Raw genomic sequence first — 13,997 nt, 5'->3', positions numbered from 1 at the left:
GAAAGATTCACCCATGTACATGATGCATACATGGAGTATGCATGGCGTACGTGGTGCAAGGGCAAACCCTAATTTTTAGGGTTTGCACCCTATTTAAACATCTTAAACCACATTTTGACACTTTATTGACCAACCTCCATCACCTTATGCCCTAATATATGAAACCCTAAGTGTATTTGGTGAGATTTGAGCTTGTTAGTGAGTTTGTTGGTGTTTTGTGGTGAAGAAGAAGAAAAGGAACACTTGGAGGTTGCTTGGGAGTAGCTTGAGCCTGTAGATCTAAAGTTATCTTCACCTTAGCAAGCTTTTTGAGGTAAAAAGTTCTCATCTTGATGGTCCTTTGCGGTAGATCCATTGTTGTGTTATTTAGGCATTTTTTTGGGTCTCTTAAGTCATATATGAAGTTATGGTCTACTCCAGAAGGTATGGATGTTATATATTTGCTTATTTGAGGTCCATTGTCCATAAAAATGCAAACTTTATGTAAGGTATTGGTCCATGCAAGTATTAAGAATCTTATTAAGCTTATTTTTGAGTGTTGGGCCCTATTAAGTCATGCAAGGATGTAAAGTTGTCAACTTTACGTATTAAGTCACCACTTAGAACCATATATGATAGTTTAGCATGTTGGCTTAACCATTTAACTGTTTAATGGGTTGGGTTGGTAAGCTGGGGAGTACAATGGGCGTATCTAGCTGGTACGCTGCACGTACTGACCCCTGAAGGAGTACGCTAAGCATATGAGCTGAGTATGCCCCGCGTACTCAGCAGGTAGACTTTTGGTTTGACTTTTTGGGCCTTATCTTGGGTTTTTAGGGATTTGGGCCTTGATGGGCCATTGGACTTGTGACTTTGGGTCATGGATAAACTACGAAATTTCTTGGGATAAGGTCCGTGATGATTTTTGGGCCCAATTTGGAAGTTGAGCCTTATTTAGCCTTGTGATGCCATTTAGGAATTTGGGCTTTTTGGAGAGAAAGGGTTGGGCCTTGGTTTTGGGCCAAGTAAGAAAAAGGGTAAAATGGTCTTTTACCCTGGATATTGGACAAGTAGCTTAGATTGTTGATTATGGGTCAAGATCCAATTATTAATTGGATATTATTTAATGATGTTAACATAGGGATTTTCCAGACCAATAAACCGAGATTCATTTAGGAGATTTAATAGCTAGAGGTGAGTTTCCTCACTGTGTTTAGCGGGTCAAAGGAACCAATGCCGATCCATGTTTGATATGTTAGGATGCTAGTTGTCTGGGTGACTCTTGCATGTGTTTTGTGTTTATATGTTTATCGGGTGGGGCCCGATGAGTATTCTGTATGTTATTATATTTGTGATTATTGCATGTGTTTGTATGATTATACGTTTATATGTTTACATGTATACCGGGCGGGGCCCGATGCCAGATCTGTTTACGAAGTGGGGATCGATGTCGGGGGGCGGGGGGGGGGGGGGATGTTGGGCTGGGCTCGATGACGAGCGGGGCCCATTATATGTTTTATATGTACGGTATGTGGTATTTTGGGGAACTCATTAAGCTTTGTGCTTACGGTTTTCACTTTATGTTTCAGGTACTTCTGGTTCGAAGGGGAGAGTCCTGGATGATTGTAGTGCACACACCATGTCGTTCCGCATATTTGTATCACTATGATGTACTTGGATGTTATTGATACACTATGGTTTCTATGATGTTGTTTGGATAATGGTTTTAATTAATTTAAAAATCGAAATTTTTAGTCTTAATTTTTAGGATGTTACACAAATAATGCAACTTATTTCTTCTGCAACAACTTTAACTTGAAGTGTTGATACACCCTCTTAAATTTATCATCTAGAAAATGATAGCTTACCTTATTAGATTCAATTATACAAAATGGAAAGTTCTTCATTGTGTAGGAAAGCAAAAAACCAAAAACGTAAGGAATGAGAAAAAAACAATTACATCATCTACAAACTTCTTCTCATTGAGGCCTTAATCTAGCTTGGTTCGCATATTTTTCAATTTCGTATTATGCTTCACATAATCTTTTATATCAGCTAACATTTCCCTTTGGAGTAAAGATTCAAAGTACTACAAGGTGCCAAACACCAAATTATAACAACAATCCACATTGTAGATATCCCTCTATTCAAAGAAAATCGAAAATCTCAACAACTATTCACAGCTAATCAGAAATCTGTAAAAATCAGGAACATAATAGTCAAATATTTGCTTATAGAACTCTTGTTTTATGTTCACTATAAGAATCAAACAACCAAATATTAAGGATACCTCGAGTTTACCGCCAAAACCAAAAATCAAACCAAAAAGAACAAAAACTGAAACAAAGAAGATTCGAAGGATTTTATGGGGAGAAAAGTGAGGGTCCAGAGACCGATGAAACTAACACCGAAGTGCGATTGCAAAATTAACCGAGGCGGAGAGAGAAAAGAGATTATACGAACCTAGATGCAGTGCAACAAAGAATCGTGTTATTCAAATCGCAGGGCTTGAGTGAGAGGGAAAGATCGTATGAGGAACCAAACAAAAGAAGATTATGAAATCGATTAACATCCACACTATGGAATCGATTGAAATCCACTTAATGGAATCGATTAAATCCACCCTTCAATCATCGATTTGAAGAGAAGTTGAGAGAGTAGTTCGAGAGAGTGACAGGTTTGAGGAGAGCTACAGAGGAGAGGTTAATGGACCAGAAAGGAAGAACGAAGGGCAAATAAGGGCAATTGGGTTTCTTTCCTAGTCAACTATGTTTTTTTTGCATATACCGAATCAGGAGATTGGTTAGCTATTGCTAATAACTAACCGAGGCAACCAATTTGGGGCTCTACCAAATGGCCTAACCGGACCAATTTGCTGATCGGACTAGTCAACTCATTATCAAACAACCCCTTAGTGACCACACCATATTATTTAAAAAGCTTGATATTGGGTTTTCTTCTTAACTTTTCCATGCACTTCAAAATCAAAAGCCACATACATTATTTAAAATTAAAGATACAAAAGTCAAAACCAATGATCCATACTTAAAGGTTCAACATCTTTTGTTTGATTCTAAGTAGCAATTTAAGTGAACCTTCTACAACCACAACCACATCTATGACAATTTAAAGAACAATATACATATATGATATCTCTATCCATCATTACAGGTTTAACATGATGCTTCGGAACATGATATTGGTCTAATAAAAGTTGCAGGAACATGATGCTTAGAATTTGACATACAATATTTGAGTATTGCATGAACCGATTTCAACCCCCGCTTACAAGTAAAAAGTACCAAACAATTCCTTACAAACTAAAACCAAACAAATTTTCGGTTTTTTAGATATCACGGGTCTAAAATTCAAGACCCGGTTCCACCCACCACCCTCCTCACTTTGATATTTCCGGTTCTAAATCTATTTTACCCAGATCTGAAGCGATACCGGTTTCTTTATATCGATCCGATTCCCGAGCCCACTAATATCCCAATTCTTGTACTGGATCCGGATCCGGATCCGGTTCTGTATAGATCGCTATTCAGGGTTTTTTCAAATAAAATTCTTGTGGAAAAAAAATCGCCATAATACGGACAACCCGTTTCTAAATATTTGACAACATAAATGCCCGAGTGATCCTTTCTTTTGGTATATAAAGGAAAAAAGAAAACCCTTGCAATTTCAGTACTCTCTCTATCTCTCTCATCACACAAATACAGAAGACCGCCCCGTGCGATTCCTCTTATCTTTTTCTCGTCGTCTATCTCTCCACCGTCGTTGGCTACTTTCGCCACCTCCTTACCTCTACCCTTTCAAAACTGCCGCCCACAAAGCATCCATTTTTCTCAATATTTCCCTCATTTTTTTTATCGGATTCTAAATTTCTTAATTTCTTAATTTGTCGTTGTCGGTGGCTGTTAAATATCATTTGACGAATAGAATTTCCTTAATGCCCATTTGAGATCGAACGGTGCTTTTGGATTTATGATCTTCCTTCTAAATGTGTTATTCAAAATCACAGGGTTTTGTGTAAGAAAGAAATCTTGGTACATATTCCCCTGAGATTTATAATTAAAACTTGTAAATTGTTGTTTCGTTTTTGGTAGGTAAGTGTGCAATTGAATTCTAGTTGAATCGCGTTTAATTACCGTTTCCTGTATTTACAAATTCTTGGATCTCGAAAGCATTATCCGTTTTTGAATTCCTCGCCAATTCAGATCCTTCCTATACGTCCCTTTTGTTGTACCGACAATATAATTAAGGGTTTGGTGGTGGTAGTTGATGAATGGGAGTGATATGTACAGCGTAGAAGATAGAGATAAGAGAAAGAGGTTTGGGATTGGTATTGGAATTGGAATTGGAGTTAAGATCAGGGCAATGGGATTGAAGACATTAGGGGAGAGTAGAGTAGAAAAATTGAAGGCAAATGCAAGGTCTCCGAAAATGAAGTTGTGGATAATTAGGGCCACAACAATGGTGTTGTTGTGGACTTGTTTGGTTCAGTTGACAGCTTTAGGGGATACATGGGGACCTAGGGTTTTAAAAGGTTGGCCTTCTTCTGTCACTCAAGATTCCCATTCTTTAGATGTCAAGTTTTTGCCCAGTGGTCCTGCTAGGGTTCTTCCTCCCAAGAGTGAGTTTCTTTCTTCATGTTTTTTTTTTTTTTTTCAGTTTTGATATTCATGATGACTGTAAACATGAATTCTGACACTTTTTAATCATGATTGTACTATGAATCCCAACCCTTTTTATGGGTATTTCTTGGATTTTTCTGAATTCTGATAACTACATGACAAAATATGATGATCATCTCTTCATTTGTGGCATTTCTATTATTTCTTTAAAAGGGTTTATAGAACTAACATCAATAAGAGACAATTAGTTGGCTTTCCTTAGAATTTGACAATTACTTGGTGTCCTTTTCAATTTTAATGTTTGAATCTATTTGGTATTGAATGTAGGGGTTTACCAAAACAATGGTTACCTAATGGTTTCATGCAACGGAGGACTCAATCAAATGCGATCTGCAGTGAGTGTATTCTTTATGAATCTTAACCAAAACGGATCAATTTCATAATTAGTTTCTCATTGTTTCAAATAATTTCTTCATTATGTAGATTTGTGATATGGTTGCGATTTCAAGATTTTTAAATGTTACACTTATAGTTCCCGAGCTCGATAAAACGTCATTCTGGGCTGATCCAAGGTATGGTGAGTTATGTCAAATTGAGAACTTTCTTGATTTGAATTTGATTTTAACCAAAAATCTTGAATTCCAGTGAGTTTGAGGACATTTTTGATGTCGATCATTTCATTACTTCATTGAGAGATGAGGTACGGATACTTAAGCAACTTCCTCCAAGGCTTAAAAAGAGAATGGAATTGGGATACGTGCATACCATGCCTCCCGTTAGCTGGTCCGATATTTCTTATTATCATAACCAGGTATTATTCTTTCAGCAATCCCTGAGCTTGGCCCACACTGTCCATCCTCAGAGTATCATGTGAGATGTAAATTAGATACAGACCGTACTGTGTAGTACAGAGAGGTCCAATCTAAGTTGTACTTCTCTAGGTCTAGGGCTTCTTTTTGAAGTTTTTGTATGTATGGCATAGTTACAATTTTGTCCTTACCTTGTTGCAGATTCTTCCTTTGATTAAGAAATTCAAAGTTGTGCATTTGAATAGAACAGATGCTCGGCTTGCGAATAATGGTCAACCCCTAGAACTTCAGAAGCTAAGGTGTCGAGTAAATTTCAATGCTTTGAGATTTACTCCTCAGATAGAATACTTGGGTAGGCGTGTGGTGCAACTTTTGAGAAAAAACGGCCCCTTTCTAGTGCTACATCTTAGATATGAAATGGACATGTTAGCATTTTCTGGATGCACTCAAGGATGCAATCCTGATGAGGTGGATGAGTTGACCAGAATGAGGTTTGACCTTCTTTCTTTCGTAGGCCCTGTTAGTTACACATGACAAGACTTAATAACAAGGTTGTACTGTGTTTGGTATACAAAAGACATGAATACCTTCCTTGTCCTCATTATTAATTACTACTTTTTTGGCAGATATGCATACCCATGGTGGAAAGAAAAGATTATTAACTCTGAGTTGAAAAGAAAAGACGGGTTATGCCCTTTGACTCCTGAGGAAACTGCCCTTACTCTAAGGGCACTTGACATTGCTAGTGACATTCAGATTTATGTGGCGGCTGGTGAAATATATGGTGGTCAAAGGAGAATGGCCAGCCTTGCAGCCGCTTTTCCAAAACTGGTTAGTTAAAAATCAAAAATGGTAAAATTAGTTAAAATCAAATTATGTGATTATTTGGTAAAAAGTAAATCAAAAAGAGTTTAAGGAATAGAGAACGATTGAATAAAGAAAAAGTCAGGAAAGACGAGCTTTCTTCTTCATTAAGTCCTTACCTTTTACAAATTTACCACCCGTGTTTTCTCAAATACTTTTTAAACATCATTTATGTGGTCTAACAGGTTAGAAAAGAGACGTTATTAGGAGCAGATGACCTACAATTTTTCCAGAACCATTCGTCACAGATGGCAGCATTGGACTATCTTGTATCATTAGAAAGTGACATTTTTATCCCTACTTATGATGGGAACATGGCCAAAGTTGTAGAAGGCCATCGCAGGTACCCTTTTCACCATTCTTTCTTCATTCTTTTTTACAATAAAAATTTCTTGAATCTTTTTCAGACCCATAAAGAAAGCTTGAATCTTTCTTACAATAATGATTCAAACAGACCCTTAGAGAAAGCTTCAATCTTTCTTACAAGAACGATTCAAACAGACCCTTAAAGAAAGCTTGAATCTTTGATCCAAACATATCCATAAAGAAAGCTTCAATCTTTCTTACGATAATGATTCAAACAGACCCTTAAAGATAGCTTCAATCTTTCTTACAAGAACGATTCAAACAGACCCTTAAAGAAAGCATCAATCTTTGATCCAAACAGACCCATAAAGAAAGCTTCAATCTTTCTTGAATCTTTCTTACAATAACGTTTCAAACAGATCCTTAAAGAAAGCCTCAATCTTTCTTGAATCTTTCTTACAATAACATTTCAAACAGACCCATAAAGAAAGCTTGAATCTTTTTTTTTAGATACTTGGGTTTCAAGAAGACGATATTATTGGATAGAAAGCTTCTGGTTGAATTGATAGACGGATACACGAGTGGTTTGTTGAGTTGGGAGGAATTCTCAAGTGCTGTGAAGGATGCACACATGGCACGAATGGGGAGCCCTAAAAAAAGAAAAGTTGTTCCCGAAAGACCAAAAGAAGAAGATTACTTTTATGCAAATCCAGAAGAGTGCTTGCAGCCATTAGTAGACATAGACCCTGTGACTCTGAGCATCCTAAGATGAGTAGGCTCTTGTGGAATATTTAGGTCAGTATCTTTATCAGAGGCCTCATCAAGATGGAAGATTGTGGTTCATTATGGTTCACTGCCTTCGAGCCAGTGGTGCTGGAGGTGGGTCAATCTTGAATGAGGCGGCAGGTGGTGGTGGTAGTGGTGGTGGGTGGTGGACTTCCATGTTGTTGACCATGTTTTCGTAGGGCTGAGAAGGCGTTTATTATTAGTATCCTTCTTTTTTTGGCTTACATATTATTGGTAATAATGCAGATTCATGTATAGGAATTAGTAATTACCCTGGCATTGCAGGGTTATATCCTGGGCCTTGAAACTACCGATGTATCACATTGATTCGAAATATAGATTTGTTTTTGCCCGGTAATGTATCTCATCAGTGAAGACGATAACATGATACAACAGTTGTAATATAGAGGTAGGTGCTGTTTTTTTTCTGAGGCAAATGTTTGCAGTTTGCGGACCATATTTGCAGCTCTGTAGTCAGTGGCGGAACCAGAAATTTGATATGGAGGTACAAACATTGTCAATATATTAGTTGGGGGTACAATAACATGAAATATGTTTACAAATAATATTTTTTATATATATAAAACAATTTTTTGGGGGTACTGTAGTATCCCTAACGCCCCATCTAGCTCCGCTACTGTCTGCAGTAAAAGAAGACGATTGTTTTTTTTTTAACATCCGCAAGCTGTTAGAATAAATAAAAATCTAATTAAACTGATTTAAAAAAAACTTAAAAGAGTTTTTGAATAATTTAATGACTTTATCATAGATATGTAACAAATGTAGATCAATTTTTTTGTGTTACTAAATAAAAAATGAATAAAATGGTACGGATTAATGAATATATTTGATAAAAAACCAAGAAATTTTGGTTGCAAAGTCATACCTAAACATTATAATTAGAATAAAAGAATTTAACATGTAATATTGATGGAAATAAACTTTGATTTTAAATGAAAACTTTTATTTTACCTTTTCAATTAAATCAGTTAAAAACTGACTATGACCACTTTGGTAGAGGTTTTGTCTCTTAGATTGGAGGTTTCGAGTTCTATTTTTGATGTTGACGATTGTGATACTAACTGCTAACCACTAATTCCGCCGTTCATATATATATATATATATATATATATATATATATATATATATATTTATTTATTTATTTATTTATAAATTTGTCACAAAGATCATAATTGTGTCGTGTCGTCGAACCTTTTTTCTTTAAGTGTTGTAACTTTTTTTTTTCAAATTGTTTGTCATAGATGAAGTTGGAATAAGTCTAAATTTAAAAAAAACAAAGATATATATATGTGTTTTGGGCTAGAAAATATCTGAAGAGGTTTGAAGAAATTGGTTCATATAACAGTTTGTAAAGCCTAATAATGTCTGCGCGTGGTCTGTACAATGCTGATATAAAATGTCAAGAAGATCTGCAGGCGAAAAAATAAACATCTTAGTGTTAGGATTATTGGTGAGTGAGTGTTCTTTAATTGAAAGTCGATTGGGAACTTAATGGTTCTTGCTCATCATAGATTTGTTGCAGAATTGTGAGATTTTGAAAATCAAAATGTATTATCGTTTTTTTAATCAAAGTTAACAAAAAAAATGGAAAATATTTGGAGTGTTATGCATAAAAATGGTTAATACATGGTGTAATAGTGACTTATCTTTTAACTTATTATGACATTTTGCAAAAATGGACCTATTTTGAAAATTTTTGTTGTAAAAATGGACCTATTTTGAATTTTTTTCTCTGCTTTAAAACACCATTTTGATTTCTACTAAGCAAAAGAGTTTTCCAAATAAAAGAACGTTTTTTAACATTAAATAGACAAACGAACGCAAACCGTGATAAATGTCACAACCGGTCCCTTTAAAAACACAAATAATTCAAAATATATCAGGTGGAATCAAAACTCAAAATCCCCTCTAACACTGTAAAAAACCATATGTTTCCATCAATAAGTGACCTGTTTCCATCAATAAGTGACCTTAACTGTGTAGAATTATATAACAAAATAATGTCAAACAGCAAAAATCAGGTGAGATACATATACTTGATTGCAAATATAACATCGAAGAAGCTTGTTCGTGCGTGTGTGTCTTTGTGTGTGTGTGAGTGTGTATACACACACACACATAGAGACGCACACACACACACGAACAAACTTCTTCAATGTTATATTTGCAAATTACCATAATGACCAGTTTCGTAATTAGTATTTAGCTACTTTTATATATCTATGTATGCATCTTCATTAATTAAATATACAAATCCTTGGCTCCTTAGCCTTAACAAATTGACCACATACTAAAAGGCTTCTAGCCCAACGGTATCCGATTTTGCCCTCCCTCATTAGGATTGAGGATTCAAGTCATGTCGTAGACATAAGTGGATTTAATGAGTAATGTAACATCCCGAATTTCAAAGGTATATTTCGAATCCCTCCTCTTTTATAAGTTGCTAATTGAAGTCCCTGAAGTTGGTTGAGTTGGGCCATGAGAAGTTTGAGGACTAAAGTTGCCACTTTGAGTCAGGAAGGAGTACGATGAGCGTACATAAGGGTACGCTGAGTGTACTAGGCATGCCATAGTACGCTGGGCGTACACTCATGTACGCTGGGCGTACTCATGTTAGGTGAAAGCCCTAAGATTTAGGGTTAGGGACTATATAAACAACCTTATAGCTTATTCCTCTGATTATCCTCATCCTCCATATCCCAGAAAACGTTCCAAACCCTAGTTTTGTGTGAGAAATGTGAGTTGGTGTGCATTTTGAACCTTTGAAGGTGAAGTCATTGCACAAAGGAGTTGGAGAAGGAGATCAAGGCTATAGATCTGAAGTTGTGTTGTGCCCTAGAAGCTCCAGAAAGTAAAAAGCTTGGAACTTTATGCTTGTGTGTTATAGATCTAGTCATTTTAGTTTTATGGAAGCTTTCTTGTCCCAAAAGTCCCAAAATGGTGCATGTGATGACTTGGACGAAATGGGTTGTCCTTTCAGACCTTAGAAGATGTCCTAAGTGATAAAAATGAGGTCCCAATAGCTAGATTTGTCTCATGCATGAAGTAGGAAGGTCTTAATGGATTAAGACCATGTGTTAAGAACTTTCTGGACGTCCAAAGTGATAAAGTTCGAAACTTTATGGTTCAATGGCACATTTGGTCGATGGATCTGGAAGTTGGGCTTAAGTGCTTAAGCCATTAAGCACTTATTAGGGTTTTGGTGAAACCTCGCGTACGCCCCGCATAATTCCTGTATGCCCAGCGTACGGGGTCAACCACCCCGATGGCAGTCAAAATAGTGCAGGCGTACGCCCAGCGTAGTGGAGGAGTACGCCCCGCGTACGTCCTCAGTTTGGACTTTTGACTTGGGGGCTTTAGGTTGGGCCGTTGTTAGACTATTTGGAATTGGGCCTTGTTAGGCCCTGAATATTTGAAGTAGGCCTAGTTTTGATAAAGGATCCTATAGTAAGGCCCAATTAGGAAGTTAGGCCCAATTAGGAAAATTGGGCCATTATTGGGCTTGTGCATATGGACTTGGGTTAGTGTATTGATATTGGGCCTTAGGCCCAAATTGGGAAAATGGACAATATGGACCCTTTGGCAAATTTGGAGATCCCACTTAATAATTTAGTGTTCATCATTTTAGGCAGTCAGGGTGGTCGGTGAGATAGCGGTGGGAGACTCCCAGTTCAGTTCTGCACTACTTGCTAGGTGAGTTATCCTCACTATATCAACAGGGTCTAAGGCACCAAGGCCGACCCTTTATGGATTGTATTCGGATTATTATGTGATATGTCCACTGATTTACATCCTGGTAGTTAGGATGCTATGTTAGTGATCTGTTAGGTCGGTGTCCTGGTTATAAGATCATTGCTATGTTTATGATTTGTTAGATCGGTTTGACTGATATATGCATGCTATTGTTTATATGTTATCCATGTGCACATGATTGTTTGTTTGGGGGTTGGGTTGAGGCGGTCCTGCTTCGTGCTGTAGATTAACATACCCGGGGCGGTCCGGATAGGCTATAGGCCCTAAGGAGGCGGTCCAGTCAGGCCGAAGTCCCGACAAACGGTCCGGATAGGCTGTAGGCCCTGCGAGGCGGTCCAATCATGCCGAAGGCTCAGGAGCGGTCCAGATAGGCTGTAGGCCCTGCGAGGCGGTCCAGTCATGCTGAAGGCTCATTATACATGCTGTTTGTTATTATTTTGCTGGGTGGTATATATTGGTATTTTGGGGGTAACTCACTAAGCCTTCGAGCTTATATGTATTGATTTTTGTTTTAGGTACTTCAGGTGACCATGGCAAGGCGAAGGCGTGACGTATACATCCTCACATTTTATGATTTGGGATTTCTGGGAACTCTGATATGAAATCATTTTGAAAACAATTTGTGAACTATGTTGATGTTTGAATAATTTTATTTACCCGAATTGGTTTTGAAAAGCTTAAATTTTAGTATAATTTTGGGTTGTTACAAGTAATTTAAGAGTAAGTTAGATTTTCCGTTTAAAAGAAAACAAACCAACCACACACTTCTAACATACCTTACTTTTGTTGGGTTTGGGCTCCCTGGGTTGCCAATTTTATGTGTTATTTTACTATAGGGATAATGACTTGAAAGGGTAATGGACTTTTGAGTTTATTCACATTTAGTTACTAAACTTTTTTTCATTATCTTTTTGCCACTGAACTATTGAAATTGTTCACATTTTACCCGTATGACCGGTAACAACCGATCATAAGGGTAAAATGTGAACATTTTCAATAGTTCACTGACAAATAGATAATGAAAAAAGTTTAGTGACTAAATGTGAACAAAGTTGAAAGTTCGTTTCCATCTCAAATTATCCTAATATTATATCCCGAAAAAGGTATAAAAAAACGAATTATTTCATCACGCTCCTTAAGTTGTTCCTAACTATTTCTAGTTATTAATGGCTACCCAAAACATATTTTGTTTTTAGTTTATAAAATTATATCAATTTAGTTTTGACCTTAGACACCTAATCTAACATTACTGGCTACCAATAGGGTGTTTTGATTCTATCTAAATATCGATGCTTAACTTCATGTTTGAGTTGATGCAAGATAGCTTGAAATCTTTATGAAGACAACGTCCTTAATGTAAATCCAATAGTTATTGATAATATATTTAAAATTGATGTTGCTGCTTAGTTTTATTAAAGAATCAACTTCTTTTCTTCTCTCAGATGGTGTTGGTTAGTTCCTTGGGCAGTTTCAGCTTTTATTTGACTCAGTGTGTTTCCTGTACAAAACTGGTCAAGGAAAGCTATTTTATGTATGTTTAAAGTAAAAAATATCATAATATTCTTTATTGTTTTTTCTTCTTTAAAGAAAATAAGATGCTTTAAACTCACAGACAAATTAATACTATACCATTTTATTTTTAAAATATAATCGTTAAAAATGAAAAAAATAAAAATAAAAAATTTCTAACTAACGAGGGGAAATTTCTATAATAACTTTTTATATTTGGGGCTACTTTTGAAACTGTAATATAATATGGACCATTTATGTATCTATATATTTGACCGTATGTATGTTTTCAACTATATGTATGTATATGTTAACACAAGTTACATAAGAAAAATTAAAAAGAATAATAATATTAAAAATACTTCTAAATGTATTATGTGTGTAATATGAAATTTTCGATACCCTTTTTAATTGTAAATATACTAATATGATGTATGTCAATACATGGAGTATATCAACATATATAATGTATCAATGTATGTATGTATTCTTTTATAAACAACGTATATGGTTTAATGTATGTCAATTTAAATGTTGCATAATTTTATAACACTAAATTCATACATATAATATTAGGATAATTTTTATACATTCAATATTGCATAGTTTTATAACATAACACTTATACATATAATATTTGTTTCGTTTTTCGTTTTTTATACCTTTTTCTGGGTATAATATTAGGATAATTTGAGAGGGAAACAAACTTTCAATTTTGTTCACATTTAGTCACTAAATTTTTTTTCATTATCTATTTGCCACTGAACTATTGAAACTATTCACATTTTACCCTTATGACCGGCTGTTACCGGTCATAAGGGTAAAATGTGAACAATTTCAATAGTTTAGTGACTAAATGTGAGCATTCAATAGTTTAGTGGCAAATAAATAATAATAAAAGTTTAGTGACTAAATGTGAGCATAATCGAAAGTCCATTAGCCTTTCAAGTCATTATCCCTTTACTATATTTGGTGTTTATGCTATGTTGAACATTCACCAAGTTTTTGAAGCCCATGGATCCCAAAATAAGGGTTATTCTTATGTGAAAAAAGAATAAAAGAAATTAGTGAGAGAGATCATTAGAGAGGTAGAAAATATATCTTAATTTGATTCGTCAAGATGTGTGTGGTCATGGGAGAATCGTCGTTACGTGTTCGTTAAGCGTTGCATTATCATTAAATTTAGATTGTATACAATATGAACGATGGAGATCAATGTTGGAGTCTTCAAAGAATTCTGCATTAGTTTTTGTTCGATAGATGGTGACAGATGGTTGGTATTGTTTACCAGGAAACTTTGTTTATTCATCTTTGATTCAAGGGTTATTTTATT

At 35.7% G+C, this 13,997-nt stretch overlaps 1 protein-coding gene across 1 annotated transcript; it reads left to right on the top strand.

Annotated features, from left to right (window-relative positions):
• Nucleotides 1-3,637: 3,637 nt before the first annotated feature.
• Nucleotides 3,638-7,739, top strand: LOC145062192 (rhamnogalacturonan I rhamnosyltransferase 1-like). The gene is made up of 8 exons (XM_079009853.1): nt 3,638-4,615; nt 4,944-5,011; nt 5,100-5,188; nt 5,262-5,427; nt 5,627-5,916; nt 6,052-6,256; nt 6,475-6,632; nt 7,106-7,739. The coding sequence occupies exons 1-8, from the start codon at nt 4,264-4,266 to the stop codon at nt 7,365-7,367; spliced, it is 1,590 nt and encodes a 529-aa protein (XP_078865979.1). The 5' UTR covers nt 3,638-4,263; the 3' UTR covers nt 7,368-7,739.
• Nucleotides 7,740-13,997: the final 6,258 nt, after the last annotated feature.

The sequence above is a fragment of the Lactuca serriola genome, chromosome 1, assembly GCF_051521515.1.
Source record: "Lactuca serriola cultivar US96UC23 chromosome 1, Lser_US96UC23_V15, whole genome shotgun sequence".
In the NCBI taxonomy this organism is placed as follows: domain Eukaryota; kingdom Viridiplantae; phylum Streptophyta; class Magnoliopsida; order Asterales; family Asteraceae; genus Lactuca; species Lactuca serriola.
Note: the sequence above shows the minus strand (reverse complement) of the source record. Positions and strands in the feature narration are given on the sequence as shown.

Bases quoted from the DNA above. Each gene is read 5' to 3' on its own strand.
- LOC145062192 (XM_079009853.1), top strand. From the start codon at position 4,264: ATGAATGGGAGTGATATGTACAGCGTAGAAGATAGAGATAAGAGAAAG. The intron at 4,616-4,943 runs GTGAGTTTCTTT...TATTGAATGTAG, and splicing joins TAGGGTTCTTCCTCCCAAGA to GGGTTTACCAAAACAATGGT. The intron at 5,012-5,099 runs GTGAGTGTATTC...TTCATTATGTAG, and splicing joins TCAATCAAATGCGATCTGCA to ATTTGTGATATGGTTGCGAT.